The sequence below is a fragment of the Eucalyptus grandis genome, chromosome 11, assembly GCF_016545825.1.
Source record: "Eucalyptus grandis isolate ANBG69807.140 chromosome 11, ASM1654582v1, whole genome shotgun sequence".
Lineage (NCBI taxonomy): Eukaryota > Viridiplantae > Streptophyta > Magnoliopsida > Myrtales > Myrtaceae > Eucalyptus > Eucalyptus grandis.
Window position 1 is genome coordinate 2998276 of NC_052622.1, and position 19368 is coordinate 3017643.

Consider the following 19368-nt stretch of genomic DNA (forward strand, 5'->3'; position numbering starts at 1 on the left):
AATATAATAACTAGACTTATAATTTATTTAATATTATCATTGAATTTTGGCCAAATGTGCACTATGGTTCTTCAACTTTTAATTTATTAAATGTAGCTTTGAACTTTTTGTACATATTCAATTTAGTGTCTGAATTATATGAAAATGCTCAATGTTATCCATAATATTTAATTGATGGAAGGACTAGAGGGACTATATTGAATATATAGCAAAAATCCAGGGACCACATTAAACATTAGATTATAGTTCATGGACCATATTATGTATTAGGCCGAAGTTTAGGGACATTTTGTATTATTATCCCTTTTTATTTTGCATTGTGTTCTAAATGACATTTCATGCACGTAGACTAATGTGACTAAATGCAATGTAATCTTTCAGCCAACCGCGAAATCACAAAAAAGTTCTTAATAAGTGCATGTAAATATTAAATTAATAGGAGTATAATTTTTAACGACAAAATTCATACGTCCTGCATGCATTCTTTTTGCTTCCCTATCTGACGTTTTTCGGGGTGTCCACACACAAAATATTATCTTAAGACCCGAAACCACTAATTAAAACGCTAAAATAGTACCTAGATGAAGTCGCTTGATTTGGTTTAGGTGCACCAGCCATCGCATATCGAAGGTTGACGCCGCCCATTGCACAGGGCAAGCGCACGCAACACGCACCAAAGTGATTGTTATCAAATTGGTTCTCTCTCTCTCTCTCTCTCTCTCTCTCTCTCTCTCTCTCTCTCTCTCTCTCTCTCTCCATCTTCCTTTCGGTCGAGTAAAATGCTTTTCTCACAAAACACAATGCAGCGCCGCCAGCGGTACGTTGTTCTTTTATCTGTTTCGTTTCCATTTCAATCAAACTTTACCTTTGATCTTAATAATTTGTCTGTTAAGATGTACACGGGGGCATGTTTGTAATGATCCAGCCTGATCCATTTGGGTCAAGCCTCGAAAGGACTTAATCAGAGAACATGTTGGTTGGGTTCTTAAAATACAAGCCTCTTATCTTATTTGAAACTGTAGGGATTTTACAATGTCATTGCCACAATCCAAAATTTTAAACCGATACATGTCTATTTGGTATAATTGTGATTCTATTGTGGGTAACTACGATGGATTGTTACTATGCCATGAAATGAGTACTTTATATATTTGACGATGGACATTTCAAAGTTACAACACTCTTAAAGTTGAATAACTTCTCTGTTAGAAGCTACTAGTTATTCTAATCATGGAGATACTACATGGCAAAACTTTTGACATATTTTTATCGCGAGGTTAGAAAAACTGCAATGCAGAGATGATATAGGAAAATTGTGCCAAACATGTTTGACATATATACAAGTGGATGGAAACTAGGTATTACTTTTAAGAACTTGTTTATGTTAGAGGTTACCATGAACATTGTCACGTAAGGTCAAATCAGATTAAAAGTAGAATGGGAGGGGTTCGTACAAGCAATTTCCTTCTTGGCCTCACGCACTTAAGCCTAATCAATTTCACACATCACATTCTACCTTCTTCTTCTTCTTCTTCTTCTTCTTCTTCTTCTTTCTAATCCTTGTTGAGCCTAGGTAAGGATTTTCAAGCTCAATACATTGTTGGGAGTGCACAGTAAAAACTTGATATCTTCACCAAGAGAGATAGCCAAAAATGAACCCAACTTTGAACCTATTAACATTTCTAGCTGAATTTATCTTCGCTTGAAAACTTAAGCCAATGAATTATGAGTCAACTAGGATATATTAATTACTTTATATTATATCAATTCAACAATATATGATTTCTCTAACACAATTCACGCATGCATTTCAACAATCTCCCCCTCACTTGAATATATTAATTGCTAAACATCACACCACTTATTTGATGTGAGACTTTCTATCACAACTCATGTGCATCTTAGCATACATATTATGCTAAGTCTAATTAATACTCTGTTATGAGATTAAATTACTCAATATCATTCAATATTTCTATATATGGGAGCAACAAGAATGATACAATATCTTAAACTACGGTTAGCATGGGTTATTTCCAAGAGATCGGTTGAGTGGTTAAGAATTTACTTTGAATGTGGTAGACTTAGTTGTAATTATCGATGATCGTCCAACCTTATAAAAGCATAGTGTCAATGCCGAATTCAAATCAAGGATCCACCGGTCAAAGCTTTAACCAACATTGAATAGATCCACCAATGTCGTCAAGAACGAATCCTCTTCACGTTTATGCCATACGTGCTCTATCTCACCTTCACATGTATTGATAGAAACTTGTAAAACGACGGAAGCCTGAACACCCGGCACGTAGCCGCATGACCCTTTTGAGAGTTACAATGTTTGACATTCATTGGCCGGAAAGAAGCAAAACTACTATAAAATGTGGGATGGGGACCTAAATTATCACCCTCTTGTGCTCAAGACACATTGACCAATTCTAAGTAAGAAATTACTGCGGAACGGGTCTTAGGTTAGATCGAGAAGCAAGTCTCTTTTTTCCATATATGATCGATGACTTAGGTTTTCATGTGTGTAGACACATTTGGAACGTGAGACTGACTTCAAAATAGCGGCCACAACTGGTGAACTCCTAATAAAACAGAGCCTACTCTCTCCAGTCCAAGCAAGACCAGTGCTGGTCGGTGTCCTATTTCTACATGAGCTCGATATTTTCTTCATCAACTCCCCCAAGATTCAATTGCTGACCTACCATGGCGTAGCCGTTTGAGTGATTACGACTCCCGACTCCAACATCGTGCGTTCGAATAGTCTTTCGATCGCGATTGCACAAGCGAAACCATATTCAGAAGAAGAGTCATAGAGGTAGCATGCCAATTAAGGCTGCTTTATTGACTATGAGGGATTTACCCCATCTCGAAGGTACGAGAAACATTGAATTTCAACCGAAAGGAAGTGTCACGGCGTGCCTTCTATATCTTAAAAGTTGCGCCAGGTTCATCTCCCAATATTCATACAGTAAGATGTCCCACAAGAATTATGTGATTTTGAAGGGTCTCTTCTCTCGTTTACTAATGAGGTCCAAAAATCTAGGGCGCTTGCCGTGATTGCTCGGTGGAACAAAGGGAAGCTCAGGATCTACACAGGACTTGGTCTATGGGTGCTCATTCCACTGCCATGCACTTCTTCTTCTATTTATTTCCTTTTCCTTTCTTGAATCATATCGATTATGATTGGCAGGAGATATATCCTTTCACTTTGCAATCGCAAGTGTGGACACAGATGACAATCTTCTGAAAATGGGGCTTCACATGTAACATCCACTAGCACATGAAACTATGGCCACAAGCATATGATGAAACAGGATTTAAGTAAATAATAAATGAAGAAATTGTCCAATTATTTCCAAACATATTATACAAATACCAATTTAGTTATAATTGTCAATTCAGACCTAAATCATTTTGCAAAATTCTAATATAGTCCTTCCAGCCAAGTTTCGCTGAAAACTTTGACATGTCCACATGACATGTAGAATAATCAATGATGACTGGAGAGGCATGCTAGCAATATATGACAAAAATTGATTGAAATGAGTACACTGGAATTTCACACTAAAATTTAGAACTGAATTGGTAATATTAACAAATTTATAATTGAATTGACATTCGTATAATAAATTTATGATTGATTGGGTTATTTTACCAATAATAAATATGCAATGGTGCAATATATATACAATGACTATATATATGTGTACATGTGAGCACTTTCCTAAAATTTCATCCTTTGGTGTATAGGTGGACACTTTCTCAGGAAATCACTCATCTTGGCAGTGCTCCTACTTAAGCAAATACTATTACATCAAAAGGCACCTCCGTGAGTTAATTTACTTTTTACATATATATCTCAAACATGCTCTCTCTTTACTCGATGTGCAATTCAGTTCATTCCTCGCCATCCTAAAAGCCTCTAGTCTCCATCCTCAATGGAACAAGTTGTTACGGGCTCACCGGTTTTCGCATGGTTCGTCCGCAAACTACACACCTATTGAAAGAGTCCCACTTTGATACCATATTGTGAGATCATTGCATTACGTAACTTGAGATATTGTCTGCTTCAGCTCGTCAAATTTCAAGCCTTACGGTATACAAGTGGGCACTTTCCTGTGAGGTACCTATCCTAAAAGTGCTCCTATTGAAGCATGCTTAACTTTAGATTTCCAAAGCTAAATATTGTTGTTATATCAAAATGAGTCTCCATGAGTTAATTTCAATTTTTACATATATTTCAGGCACATTCTCCCTTATTTGGTGTGTAATTTGGTTAATTCTTTATCCCTTCGCCATCTTAGAAATTTGCCGGGAGTCACTCCTAGTTCAAGCCCTTTGACCTCGGCGACTACTACCCATCCTCATCGAACCAGATTGTTACATATATGTAGCAAAAGAAAAATATTTTCAAAATTTGAACTTCTATCAATAAGGTTATCTCTAAAATAAGAAAGATTCAAAATGTAGAATTCTCTGGTTTCCAGTCATGATTAAAGCCGACTTTAATAACCTTTCTTATTACTTTGCTAGGGACAAGAAACAGACAATAATTCGGCTTTCTTATTACTTTGCTAGGAGCATAGACTGGGCAACAGCTTTGAATTAATATTTAATGTCGCTGCAAAATCAACATTAAACAACCGAGTTCGCTTTAAATGCTGTGGTAATAATTTTGTCTGCCCTTTGAGCAGGAAGATTAGGCTCTAATTGCTGTACGTACATGCAAAAGTGAAGACAGATTAAAGTTAATTGAAGGACGGAAAAAAGGAAATTAAGGCTAGAGAGATCTCTCTAAGACCGAAGTATTTGACGACCTTCTGGTGGGAATGCGCCTTTGTTCACACTGCAGTGATTTGATATTATATGATGTAATAGGCTTTGACTATTATTATGTTAAACCTCGGAGATGGAAATTTTGACTTTCTGACCCCTTCAAATCGGATTTATTTTGTCTTTTCTCTCTGCGCGGGGTCGTAGAAATGAAATCCGGAACTTTCGCAGGCGGATTCAGATGCATCACGACTCATGCTTAGATCACTCCACCGGGGCCTATCATATCCCTAGCTTTTCGTAAATAGATGAGGTCCTGGAAGTGTTCAGAGAGCACTGCTTATTAAGAATATTTCACTTCAAACAATATGATTTTTAACGTATTGATTACGTATAACATGAGAACTGTTGATATTTTTACTACCTATGAAAAAAATTTAAGAGTAAAAGTCACCAAAAATCCTAAATTTATACTTTTATAATAAATTTACTCTCTGTCAAAATTCTATCAATGAGGACCATTAAAAATTTGCTTGCATGGACAACATAAAGTAAACAATGTTAACATAGCATTCACATAACTTAAGTAAAATAAAAACAACATTATTTTTACTACAAAAATCACATAAGTATAAGTTTATAATTTTTTATGTCATAAGAAAATGTTTAATATTGATAAATGTGTCATAGTAAGCATAATTTGAAATTTTTTGTGACATTTTTACTTTTTTTAATTAATTAATTGAAAAGTATCTCCATTTCACTCGTTGATTAAATCTAAATTAATATTTGAAGATTTTAGCTACATCGTGATTGCAAAGGAGGGAATTAATTGCGTTTTAATTTTATCTCTACTTTTCTTTTTGGATTTCTTTTCTTTCACTTTTAGAGATTTAAGTCAGAATTTTTAGTGTATTATTAAACACCAAAACATCTTCTTCTTTTTAATAGATAGTTAACCCTTAACGGTGATATTCCCGGACTAATTAATGGGTGATGTAGAGCATTCCATCCTAATTTTGACAATGATCTTCACATGGTTCACAACAGCATTGAGGGGAAGAAGAGAACCTCCATGCAAAAGAAAATTTCTTACTCTTTAAGGCTCTGTTCGTTTCGCGGAAATTATTTTCCGAGAAAACGTTTTCGGATTTTCCGGCGTTTGTTTCACAGAAAATGAATTCCCTGGGGAAAATATTTTTCATCAAAGAAAAAGGTATTCTAAAGTAGGGAAAATGTTTTCCACTTTTGAAAAGTGGAAACCGTTTTCCTCACTTGATCTCTCTTATCTTACCCCTCTACAAATCCCCACTAGTCACTTCCTCCTCCCATTTCTTATTCTTCTTTTCATTTTTTATTCAAATTATTTTTAAATTTTCTTTTTCTTTTTTAATTCGAATTATTTTTAATTTCCTTTTTCTTTTCTTTTTCTTTTTCTTTTCTTTGTTTCTTTTTTTTTTTTTCCTTTTTTTGTTTCTCATCTTCTTCTTTCTTGGCTAGTCATCAGATCAAGTAAACCTCAAGCTCATTAATCTCAAACTCGCGCTCATCGATTTGGCGAGCCTCAAGCTTGACGCTCGTGCTCGTCAATCTCGGGAGCGGAAAATATTTTCCTTACCGAACATTGGAAAATATTTTCTAAAACATTTTCAAGTTTTAGTCGAACACCAGAAAATATTGTCATTTTCCTAGAAAATGACTTCTAGGAAAATATTTTCCAGAAATGATCCATTTTCCGCGAAACGAATGGACCATAAATGTGATAAATACACCTATTCCATGATACACTTCTCTAGAGTGGTCACATTGAGAAACTGATGATCCCTTAACATATACTGGCTTCTAATGGCTTCAACTTGTACCAAGCCAAATTATGTAAGAGTAGGTAGGTTGTTTGGCATTTTCATCCAAAACTTGACACTAAATTAAGGCAAGTTAAGAGTAAACCAAACAAGTCCATGCTAATCCACCTAACAATGATAACATCCGTGAGATGTATGGCAAACTCGACCACACCAAGCTCTTTTCACTAACCCAAGCCTTGTTAGAATTGAAGTGAGGTAACCTCTCGGTTACCACTTGCTTCAATCGACTATCGGCCTTGTGGAATGAACTTGAGGCGGCTAAGGAGCAACTTGAAGGACCCAAATCCACCCTCAAGCAATATCAAGAGATGAAGGATAGAGAAAAGGCCACTAGATTTCTATTGATTTTAAACGGAAGTTAGTCACATTTTCGATTGCAGATTCTTGCCATGGATCCAATGCCGCCTCTCGGATGAATATACCAGCTAGCCATCCAAGAGGAAAGCCAATGATTGGCCACGATGGAGCACATTCAAGTAGGAGATGGCATTGCACTTGTTGCTCCGGCGAGACTGACATTGTAGGTCCTCAACTTTGCACTTGCTACTCTGGCAAGACAGACGTAGCGGGTCTTCAGTTCTCACGAAGGTAATCGAGCGGCACCTACAAGCTGATTGTCTGATGAAGGAAACCCTTAAGGGTTTTGGTTAGACGGCTTAGATTATTTAGAGGGATCTGACGGCTAGCATTTATCCACTTATCTGGCCGAATCTAATGGAACAGTCCACGTGGTGCCACATCATCTAAAGGAGGTGGGCAAAATCCAAAAAAGGGTAAATTTTGCGAATATTGCAAACGTCCAAACCATATTGTTGACACATGTTGGAAATTGCACGAAAAACCAAATGATAAAAAGGGGGGGGACAAAGAATATTTTGCTTATCAAGTTTCAGCCGTAAAGGAAAAATGAGCATCTCAAACAATCACACCGAATCAATATCAAAATATTATGAGAGAGGCAAGTGAATTAGAGACTACTAATAAGACTACAAGTTTTTCGGGTACTTCTTTCTGCAAGGCAAACTCAATTTCAATTTATGCATGGATAATTAATTCAAGTGCTAGTGGCCACAAAACATGCAATAATAAATTATTTTCCATTGTCCATAAGAAACCCCCCTCTTCCGTGTCAGTTTGTCTTCCAAATGGGGATGTCACCTATATTACCAAAATTGACACTATATATCTTAGTTCCCATATTATTCTTAAGAATGTCTTATAGATACCTGAATTTGAATTCAACCTTATATCTATTTCTAAGATATGTGAGGACAATTCTCATCGTGCCATATTTAACTCCAAAAATTCTCTCTTTTAGGACCATTCAACTAGCAAAATGATGGGCTTGGGTAGTGTCGCACAAGAATTGTATTTTTGGATAAGTTTTTTTTTATGATTTTGAATTATCTTCATTTAATAATAGCATTTTTTGTAATGCTACCACTAGCAATAAAACTATTTTTCCCATCAACGATGGGGTCATAATGCAATTTTCCCTCATCCGAAGTGTTCCATTTGTCCATTAGCCAAACAATCTCAAGCATCTTTCTCAAATAGCATATCTCAGGCTACTAATGCATTCTCTTTACTAGATATGTATATTTGGGGGCCTTATCATACTCCTCATCGCGATGGCTCACGTTACTTTCTTACCAGGCCTTATCATATTCGCGCCGCCTGGATTTTTCTAATGCAATCGAAAAGTCAAACTTTTTCCTTTCTGTTGAAATTCTTCTCTCTGATTAAAAATCAGTTGGATAAACTTGTCCAAATAATTCGTATAGACAATGGGTGCAAATTTTTCACAAATGAATGCATCTCTTTCCCATCGTCCCATGGGATTCTCCAACAAAGTTTTTGCACATATACTCCCCAACAAAATGAGATTGTAGAACGCAAACATTGACATCTCCTAGTAGTAGCTTGAGCACTCAAATATTAGGCTTTTATTCTTGAAGAATTTTAGGGTGATTGTGTGGTCATAGCAGCCTATTTAATGAATCGCATGCCAACTTGAATTCTTGAAGGACTGACTCCATTTGAAATGCTTTTCGAGAAGAAGCCAAGGATCAACCACTTGAAATTTTTTGGCTACTTATGCTATGACATGAATATGGGCCCTCGATAAGATGAACCCTCATGCAATTTGATATATCTTTATGGATTAGCCCCCTTTGCAAAAGGGGTACAGAGTTATGGAGATACCTACAGGCGTTTCTTTGTCAATTGAGATATTTTATTTCATGAACATATTGTTAGAGAAATCCCTTATGATATTTTGAAGATGACAAAATAAATCAAAGGCTACTAACATGTTTGATGGTTGAGTAATAGACCATGCAGATGTTAGAACATGTAGAGGATTTTATCAAAGTCAGAAGACGGCCAGGAGACTGAATGTAACATATGCCCAGAGTATATTTTGAAGATTTTCAGACTTCGTGTCAAAGTCTCGAAGACGCCAAACTCAAGACTCAAAGTCGAAGACTACTAGACTTTAGTGTCAAAGTCGTTCTCTACATCGAAGTCCGCTCACTCGACAAATTCCGGATCGAACGTGAATGATGAACCAAAGACAGACTCTATGCTAAAGCTGAACCGGGTACAGACCTTAAAGCTAAATCTGTTCGGAAGCAGATATGTTCGGACCCAAATTGTAAAGTCTACTGAGACTCAGATTGTAAAGTCTATTGCTCTCGGACTTTACATCAGATTCGACGAACGTAACTCAAGCCCAATCATATAACGGCTAGTGATTTGGTTTGGATTCCACATCAAGATTGATTTGATTGATTCAATCTAATTGATTGACGATTGGATCTTGAAGACAAGAACTTTCTATGCGAATAAGCTTTACTTATGGAAACCAAGATTCCGTTTGTATGGGTGATCGGAATCAATTTGGGATTCCACCTTTGTCACTCAACGGCTACCAAATCTTCTAGATACAGAACTGTCCAATGGGTATATTGGAAGACGATTCTCCGGGAAACTGTCCAACGGGTAGTTTGGAAGTGGAGGAGTATTTAAGGAGATCATGGACCGATGAGCAAGTAAGAGACGGAGTGTAGAATTTATAATTCCAAAGTCTGAGCGATTTTTGATCATATACTTGTCTCTTGAAAGCTTAAACGTTTGTAATCGTGAGAGAAATACCAAAAGAGTGACTTAGTGAAATAGTGTGATCTACTACTAAGTGTTTGCACTCGAAGTTGTAATCTCTTGTTGATTGCATAGTGGAATCCAGCCAAGAAGGTTGTTATCGTGGGAGAGTGGACGTAGGCTTGGATTAAGCCGAACCACTATAAATCTTGTGTTCTTATTCTCTTCCCTAACTCCTTTATTTTGTTCATACTAGCACTCTCACATATTTCCTTTTAGGAAACTGCACCTTTGTCTCACTCACTTATGCCAACATCAAATAAAAGTCAATTTTAATCAAAAGAGGATTTATTTGCAAGTAGTCCATATGTTTCCATTGCAGCAAACTCTATATCATCTAGTCAGCCAATCCAAATTCTTTAAATCAAGAAATTGAATCACCAATATTATCATCTGACAAAGATGATGTGCCTACTCCTTTAGTGACACTTGCATCTTCAGTGGGATCCCCACATTTGTGTCTTGATGAATCTTGCTCGCTAATTCCTATGCAAAGGCATATTAGGCAGCCTCGACATTCTGGACGTCACGTTCGTTCTCTTGCATGGACCAAAGATTATATATGTCCCATACTAAATTCTCCAGGTACATGTTATCTTGTCTTCTCCTATGTTTCATTTAGCTAACTACCACCAGAACATATGTGCTATTTTAGTCGAATATTAGAGGAACATGAATCGTCATCTTATGATGAAGCAACATGTGACCTATGATGGCATCAGGCCATGGAAGTAGAATTACATGCTCTCATTGAGAATCATACTTGGGATGTTGTTAACCTACCCTCACACTGAAAACCAATCGGTTCCGAATGGATATATAAAATTAAGTACAAGGCAAATGGCTCTATTGCAAATTACAGTGCTCGCTTAGTTGCTAAAGGATTTACTTAGAGGGAAGGTTTCGACTATTAAGAGACATTTTCTCCAGTTGACAAAGAGGTTACTAATTGTTCCTTCTTGTCTATTGCTGCACTTCAAGATTGGCAACTACATCAAATGGACATCAATAATGCTTTCCTCCATGGTGATCTCAAAGAAGATATAGTTATATATATATATATGGAACTTCCGCTAGGATTATGAAGACAAGGAGAGACTCGAGTATTTCGTCTCCGTAAATTCTTATATGGGCTGAAGCAGGCATCTCGGCAATGATATTTATGATATGCAAAATTTACTATTACACTTACAAATGCTAGTTTCCAACATTTCAAACATGATTATGCCTCATTTACCTGGACTAAAGGTAATTCATCAATTTTTCTATTGATATATATTGATGACATTCTTATTATGGGAAATAATGATTTTACCATTGGAAAATTCAAAGAATATCTACATTATGCTTTTCACATTAAAGATTTGGGACCTCCCAAATATTTTTTTAGAATTGAGATAGCTTGGTCTAAGAAAGAAATTTGTTTCAGTCAACAGAAATTTATTTCAGAGATTGTTTTAGAGGCAGGACTATCAAGATGCAAGCCGACTGCTATACCAATTGAGCAAAATGTTAAACTGACAACGCATGAATATGATGCCGGTTTATCTTCATCTATTGAGGATCCTTTGCTTAAGGATCCATCAAGATATCAACGACATGTCACGAAGTTGATCTATCTCACCATGACTGGACTTGACATATATTACGTTGTTCAAATACTCAGTCGAAACAGTCACATATGAATGCAACATTAAAAGTTGTGAAGTATTCGATAGGATTATGCTACTTGTCCAATGACTCAAAGATCCATTACTAGCTTTTGCATAAAATTGGGAAAGTCCTTGATTTCATGAAATTAAAGAAACAATCGACTATCTCATTATCTTCAACTAAGTCAGAATATTGAGTTATGGCAAAGACTATTTGTGAAATAGTACGGATACGGGGATTACTTTCTCATCTTGGAATACAGGCAAAGAGACCAAGTGAATTTTTCTATGACGATGACGCTGCACTCAAACTGGCGGCAAATATAATATTTCATGAGAGAACAAAACATATAGAGGTTAATTGTCACTTCAATTGTGCTAATTTAATTATAAAACCTGATGATTTAGTTATAAACCCTTTAATGGTTTTTGTACATCTTTTGATATTTGTCAATATGGTCGTTCCTGCCAAATATCCAGATAATAGCTTTAAGACTACATCAGGAAATCTTCAAAAAGTTTAGGTAAATTGATAAAAAAAAAAAAAAGGTTAATGGCTAAATTACTTAATTAAAATATTTAAAACTGAATTAGCCACTGTACATGAGGTTTAGGACTTTTTGGATCCTAAATAATTTTGTGGATTAAAAATCAGTGATGAATAAATAAAATAGTAATCCATGTTATAAGATTAATTTACAAAAATATTTCTTTAGTTGTATGGAAATTGCAAGTGAGAATTAAATAAGCCATTTTTAACACCCAATAAGAGTAACCTTGTGACTTTTAAAAACCAATCTCCGTATAGGTAAAATAATTTTAAAAACAGACAGGACCTACGTTAAAAGACCATAAATATAAAAATGATTGTATAGATTTCTTTATATAACTTTTCACAACATCATTTATTATATAGATTAACATGATCATTATGTTATTTTTTGTGACCTGAGAATATTTTCTAGAATAAACCGAAGCGGAAGATTTCGACAACCGCCAAAGCAGAGAAAAGCTAACGGACGGGGACCACGCCGAAAATTTAAAGAAAACAAAACAAAAACTATTCGTGTTTTCCAATTTCTACATTGAGACCAGCACGAGAAAGATTCAAAGCCATGGCACGATTGGCAGTTCTCTGGTCAAAGTTCGAATCGGAAAACCAAAACCACATTTCTCCACCCGGGGAAAAGGGGGGGGCGCGGGGGGTTGTGGTGTGATTCCTTTTCCCTTCGTCGCCTATAAATGCCCTGCTCCATTCTCACGCTTCTCAACCAACATCAACACAAAATCTTGACCCCTCTTGTGTAGTCTTTACCTGCTCTACATTCTCTTTTTTTGTCTTGAGAGAAAGAGAGAGAGAGATGGAATATTTTCTTCAGTTATATAATCTTGTCCTATCAACTTCGGTTGTTTTTGTGTTGTTTGTTTTGTGGAGAGTGTCGTTCAGGTGTTGGATTTCGCCTGCGAGAGCTTATCAGAAGCTCAAGAGAAATGGGTTCAAAGGGCCTTCTCCGGTTTTCCCTCTTGGGAATATCATGGACATGAAAAAGGCCATAGAAGAGGGCTCTCGTTCTGTGAATTCTAATGATGAATCTTTGAACACCATCACTCATGACATACACTCCACGGTCTTCCCCTACTATTCTCGCTGGCAAAAATCACATGGTGAGCCCCATAACGAATCTGTTACAGAAAAGTTCATTTCCTGAAGTTGGGTTGCCAATTACTTTGTTGGTTTTCATTAGGAAAAGAGTGGCCAATTACTTTTGTTGGTTTTCATATAAATTTTCTTTGTGGTAATTTCAGGGAAGGTGTTCGTGTATTGGCTAGGCACAGAGCCATTCTTGTATATTGCAGACCCTGAGTTTCTGAAGCAAATGTCGAGTGGTGTAATGGGGAAGAGTTGGGGAAAGCCCAGGGTGTTCAAGAACGACCGAGAACCCATGTTCGGGAACGGACTGGTCATGACCGAGGCTGACGAATGGGTCCATCACAGGCATGTCATCACCCCAGCTTTCTCTCCTGCCAACCTCAAGGTATCTCTCTCTCTCTCTCTCTCTCTCTCTCTCTGTGCGTCACAGCAAGATTGGTACACTTCAAACTTATCTTGAGGAGTGCATGTACACGTAAATCGTTTATCTCTAATTATTTAAAGGAGGCAATTAGTTAGGGTTTACGTTCCAGAACAAAAGACTCAATTGTCTAGCGGCCTTTATCCACACACTTATTCACTGCGTACATAATTTGCTTATACTACAGGGAATGGCAAGCTTAATGGTGGAATCAGCCAACAAGATGCTGGAGAGGTGGACAGCTCTCATAAACTCCGGAAAGCCCGAAATTGATGTTGAGAGAGAGATCATATCAACAGCTGGGGAGATCATAGCCAAGACCAGTTTTGGCATTAGCCACGAAGATGGCAAGAAAGTTCTCGAGAAACTGCGAACCATGCAGGTCACTCTCTTCAAGACAAACCGTTTCGTGGGCGTGCCTTTCAACCAATTCATTGTCCCCAAACAATCCCTAGAGGCAAAAAAACTGGGAAAAGAAATCGACAACCTGCTACTGTCAATCATCAATGATCGCAAGACAGGCGTAGTGGCAAATAACCAGAAGGACTTGCTTGGCTTGTTGCTCGAAGGGAACTCCGGAAATGGAAAAGTAGGGAAGAGTTTGACGACCAGAGAGTTGGTGGACGAGTGCAAGACGTTCTTTTTCGCGGGTCATGAGACGACAGCGTTGGCTCTGTCGTGGACGTTGCTGCTTTTGGCCATGCATCCCGAGTGGCAAGATCAGCTCAGAGATGAGATCAAACAAGTGGTTGGTGATAAAAAAGAGATTGATGCAACCATGCTTGCCGGACTAAAGAAGGTAAAAACACTATTCGAAATGAGAAACAATTAATGCACGTTTTTGTACATGGAGCTACTTTTGTTTGCTTGTGCAGTCAATTGCTTGATATTGCTTATATGATAGTTCAGATGGAAAAGGTCTGTATCTGTGTTCCCGAATTTGGCATAATTTCATGTTCCGTAATGGGTGAATAGATTCAGGTAGAAAATATCTAATCATTGGAAAAAGAGCATGGCTTGTTTTGGACAGAAATGAGCCCACAATTAAACTGTGCATATCAATAATTTGATACAGTTGTACTTTAATTGGCGAAAGCGTAGCCTTTTTAACCACGATCCAGAGAATAGGGTAAAAATCAGAAGATTATTGTACAACCTGGCTATGCATCATGCCCTGGTAATTGAAGATGCTTCATTCACACAACATAATGAGATGCAAACCTTTTACTTCAACATTCTTTTCAGCAACAGTCCTGTTCAAAATCCATTTAAAAGTGCTTATATGTCCGTGTGCAGGTAGTGGTCTCCTTCTTTCCTTTTTTAGCTTAATTTGAGGGAGGTGGTCACCGTTGATCCACCCCATTCATGGACGGAAATGTGGAGATAAGCGTGTCGCCACCATACAAGAACTTCATGTTATTGCCATGTGTCTGCGTTCTCATGTTTCTTTTAAAAGAATATATGGCCACAAAGCCTAGTGAAGCTATCGGTGTTCATCTTGAAAGGTCCATGCAAGACCCAAAATTGCACAAGAGAGTTTTAGGACACTTGCCATGAACCGCTTTTGTAGTCCTCACTTTACAAGCTTGTGCAAATGCTCATTTTCGTGCGGTGAATGCTTGTAAGTTACATGGCATTTGCATGCACGTCCTTGTGTTTTCTCCTTAAGAGTACAGACCTTTTCCAAAATGTTAACATCTATACCTAATTAAGTCCTTTTCAATTAGTAATGTTATCTAAAATGGTGATCAATTGCAGATGGGATGGGTGATGAATGAAGCCCTGCGGCTGTATAGCCCGGCACCGAATGCGCATAGACAAGTGCTAGAGGATATTAAGGTATACGATATGGTGATCCCTAAGAGAACAAACATGTGGATTGATGTGGTGTCAATGAACCATGACCTCAGTCTGTGGGGGGACGACGTGAACCAATTCAAGCCGGAGCGGTTCAAGGAGGACTCGCTCTATGGCGGGTGCAAGCACAAGATGGGGTTTCTGCCATTTGGGTTCGGAGGGAGAATGTGCATCGGTCGGAATTTGACCATGATGGAGTACAGGATTGTCTTAACCCTAATTCTCTCCAAGTTCTCCTTTGCTGTTTCACCAAACTACCGCCATTCTCCTTCCAATTTGCTCTCTCTTAGACCTTCCCAAGGCTTGCCACTCATAGTCAAACCTCTTTAGGATAGTCGGCAATAATACTTCTTTACGTTAAATAGTAATAAGGTATATCCAGTTAATAATGGAGAACCTGTTGTACTTGTCAATAGCAATATTAGGGACATACACAGGGTCTATGAACTCAGCTGCATGAGTATCCATTATAACTTATGTATTCATGTTCTATTATGATACCGAACTATAGTGAAATTTTCGGTTATTACGACCTATGATTATTTGAATCACGATGTGGCTACAAGATGCTTTTCCCACTTCTGAGGGCTGGGCATGATGATGAAAATTAAGGAAGCAAACATCATTCATTTTTAGTAACAAGAATGAACTATCCTGAATTTAAGGTGGAGACAGTTTGAGTTTGTTTTATGAATATGGAGACTATGTGAATTTACAAGGGATAATGACACAAATAATTCCTTAATTTTGGTCCAATTTGTAATGTGGTTTCTAAACTTTTAATTTATTTAATGTGATTCATAAACTTTGCCCTAATATACAATGTCATCTCGGTATTTTTAATTTATTTAATATGGTCTATAGATTTTTATACATGTTCAAATTATTCCCCAGGCTATATGAAAATACATTGAACATTTTCCTATGATTTATGAACTAGATTGAATATGTACCAAAAGTTCAGGAATCGCATTAAATCAATAGAAAGTTAAGAGACAACATTGCATATAGGACTAAAATTTAGGAATCATATTACATATTGAGCTAAAGTTCAAATATATTTATATCATTTACAAAGGTTCGTGCTTGAAAGGGCATATGTGAGGAGCAAGTGTTAGACAAGCAACAAGAAAGTTTACATGGTGACGAGATGGAACAGTATGCGAAAAATACGCCTCCTCATGCGTATTTTTGCGTGGTGAATTCGCTTCGTTACTATTTGGGAAAGTGATGCTAAAGTTGGCCCACTAGAAGAATGAGGAGAACACAATTCGTGCCGAATAGAGAACTAGCACGTGACCCAAAAAAAATGGCACTAATTCATACACTCACTGGCTAGCCGAAATTGATCATACACAAGCATAGCATGGATTCGGCAAGAACATAGATATTTCTACTTTAGTCCATGCTAGATCTGGAAATCATAGGATTATGCAAATCAAGGAAACCTAATAAAATGCACACTAAATCTCTAGTCATCGAAGAAAACCCTTCTTTGTTATAAGAATCATCATTGGCTATAATATCATGTGCAAACGAATTAATTATACGAACTTAATATTATTAGGAACTTAGTTTTTATTATTATTATTATAGCAAAATTCCATTCATTACCCAAATGATACATAAAATTATTTATAAGAAATTTCATAAATCATCATAATAAAGTAAGCCCAAAGAGCTGCAAAAAACAAACCAAAATCCGAAAACTGAGGTATATCATCAAAACATGGTGAATAGAGGTAAGCACACTCTTTTAAGAAGAGACTTTGACCGCATCCAATCAAAAGGATTGATGACCGATTATCAACCCAAGCATCATCATTGGTAATTAGCACATATAAAATTTTTCATTTATAGCTATGGCTTTGCCTTTCGGCAATGCGTGCCCAAATTTAGCATCCTGTCGCGACCTAATTTTTTGAGTGTGAACCACCTAGGATTAGGTTAATGGACTACTAAGTCTTTAAGCTTAGCTCGGGCTCTCCCAAGCACATACCAATTCGCAACTTAAAGTTTTAACATGCAAAAAATTATTATCTAGGAGTCGCCACTAATCTGTTTAAGGTGAGTCGATTAGACACCTAAGTAAAATAAATTGAGCATTATTTTACTCCTGCGAACCAGAGACTAAAGGGTATGGGAACTTGGTTACACCAGACTATTCTAGTGCCCTTTCGGTACCTTTCTATTTCATTTTCAAATAAAAAATGTTTGGCAATTGAATTGATTTTAATTTAACTTCGTAGCATGTGAGGTGATCATACAGGTGCGCATACCACCAATTTAACACTCAAGAAAGCAATTAAATAATGTAAAACATACCTCAAAGCAACGAAAGCATCTGTATTGTTAAATCAAAATTCACATCGGCAATCCTAGATATGATTTCTAAGTAACACGCAATTTTAATTTTTTTTGTTTTCATTTATTTAATGAAAATCATGACTTATGCAATGCATGTCACTATTCTAACATGAAATGATATGATAACATGACCAAAATTTTATGACATAAATAAGCATGCAATCTATCCTAAAGCATGAAATGAATTCATTTAAATTCTTTTATATTTTTCATGAAATTTGAAATTAAAGAAATGCAACAATTAAATATGCAATCCAAATTAATCGAATGACCTAATTTTAATGACGGGTAATGCGATACAATGACATATAGAATTATTTTAACTAAAATGACATTATTAAATGACTTAGTCTAATGACGAGGAAGTTCTAATTAATTGAACCTAATAAAAAACTAAATGACGTGCATTTGATATTTTTATTTTTAAAAATGCAAAAATGATCTAGCTAGATTAAAATTCTATCTAATTTAAACTAAGGATTAAGTCACATTAAATCCTAATTTAAACTAAGATATTATCTTAATCTAACATGCAATTTATCTAAAAAGATTATCTAAATTTAAAATGAAACATACCATTCCAACCTAATATGCTCAATGATTTTTTTTTTTTTTTTTTTGAGATTTTCTTTATGAAAATTCGAAATTTAAATTAATACATAATTAAACATGCAATCCAAATAACAAACTAACAACCTAAATGAATGCATTTTTATATTTTTCTAAGTTTGGAATAAAATCCATATTCTAGATATGCAAGATAACAAGAAATATTCCAAAACAAACTGAATCATAATTCATATATTTTTTGGACATTTTTTAGTGTTTTTCCAAAACAAGTAATTATCAAATAAACATTGTATTTCAGGACATTCAATCAAATAAAGGATTAAAATAATCGAAAAAATAACATGTTGTCTCACAGGTCAAATTAACGATTATCCTAACCCTAATTATCACAACAAAGAGTTTAAAATAACTAAAAATCTGATCCGAATTCTTATGAATCAAATTAATAATTATATTGATTCAACACTTGAAATACTATCGACAAACCCCCAAGAATTAATATAATTAAAAAAATGACCCGACATCTTACGGGTCAGATTAATAATTACAATAATTTTAGGATAACTCCTGCAAGTAATGCCTACAATATCCATAACCTAAAAGTCATCTCACAATATTCAAACTTAAACAATAATAATAAAACCAACCAAAAGTAAAGTAAAATAATATAAAATAAAAATAAAAGAAAAATAAACAACCTAAGGAAAATGGAGGGACAGCCAATTCGTCGACACCGGGCAGGGGGTTTGAGTCGCCGGCGTTCGAGATTCTGGTGAGGTGAGTCGCCGGTGCGGCTGGACGGCGACGGCTCAACTCGGCTTGGGCAGAGGCTGAGCAAGGCGAACAGGCGGTTGTTGTGGCGTGTGTCGCTCGGAGCAGCTCGTCGGATGGTGGGTGGATCGCACGAGCTCACGGGCAAAGGAACCTCGGTGGTGATGTAGTGAGGCGGATCGACTCGGGCATTGCAGAGGCACGAGATTGGAGTGGCGCGAGGAGTGCGAGATCGCAGCGTGGCGGCGCGATGTCGAACAAAGCGAGCTGTCG

At 36.5% G+C, this 19368-nt stretch overlaps 1 protein-coding gene across 1 annotated transcript; it reads left to right on the forward strand.

The window, feature by feature from the left end:
* Positions 1 to 12767: 12767 nt before the first annotated feature.
* On the forward strand, positions 12768 to 15749 carry LOC104424426 (cytokinin hydroxylase). The gene is made up of 4 exons (XM_010036845.3): positions 12768 to 13123; positions 13265 to 13494; positions 13718 to 14329; positions 15289 to 15749. Exons 1-4 carry the CDS (start codon positions 12820 to 12822, stop codon positions 15715 to 15717), a joined length of 1575 nt encoding a protein of 524 aa, XP_010035147.1. The 5' UTR covers positions 12768 to 12819; the 3' UTR covers positions 15718 to 15749.
* The last annotated feature ends 3619 nt before the right edge of the window (positions 15750 to 19368 follow it).

Coding starts and splice junctions, on each gene's coding strand:
- LOC104424426 (XM_010036845.3), top strand. CDS start 12,820: ATGGAATATTTTCTTCAGTTATATAATCTTGTCCTATCAACTTCGGTT. Junction 13,495..13,717: donor TCTCTCCTGCCAACCTCAAG/GTATCTCTCTCT, acceptor CTTATACTACAG/GGAATGGCAAGCTTAATGGT. Junction 14,330..15,288: donor TGCTTGCCGGACTAAAGAAG/GTAAAAACACTA, acceptor GATCAATTGCAG/ATGGGATGGGTGATGAATGA.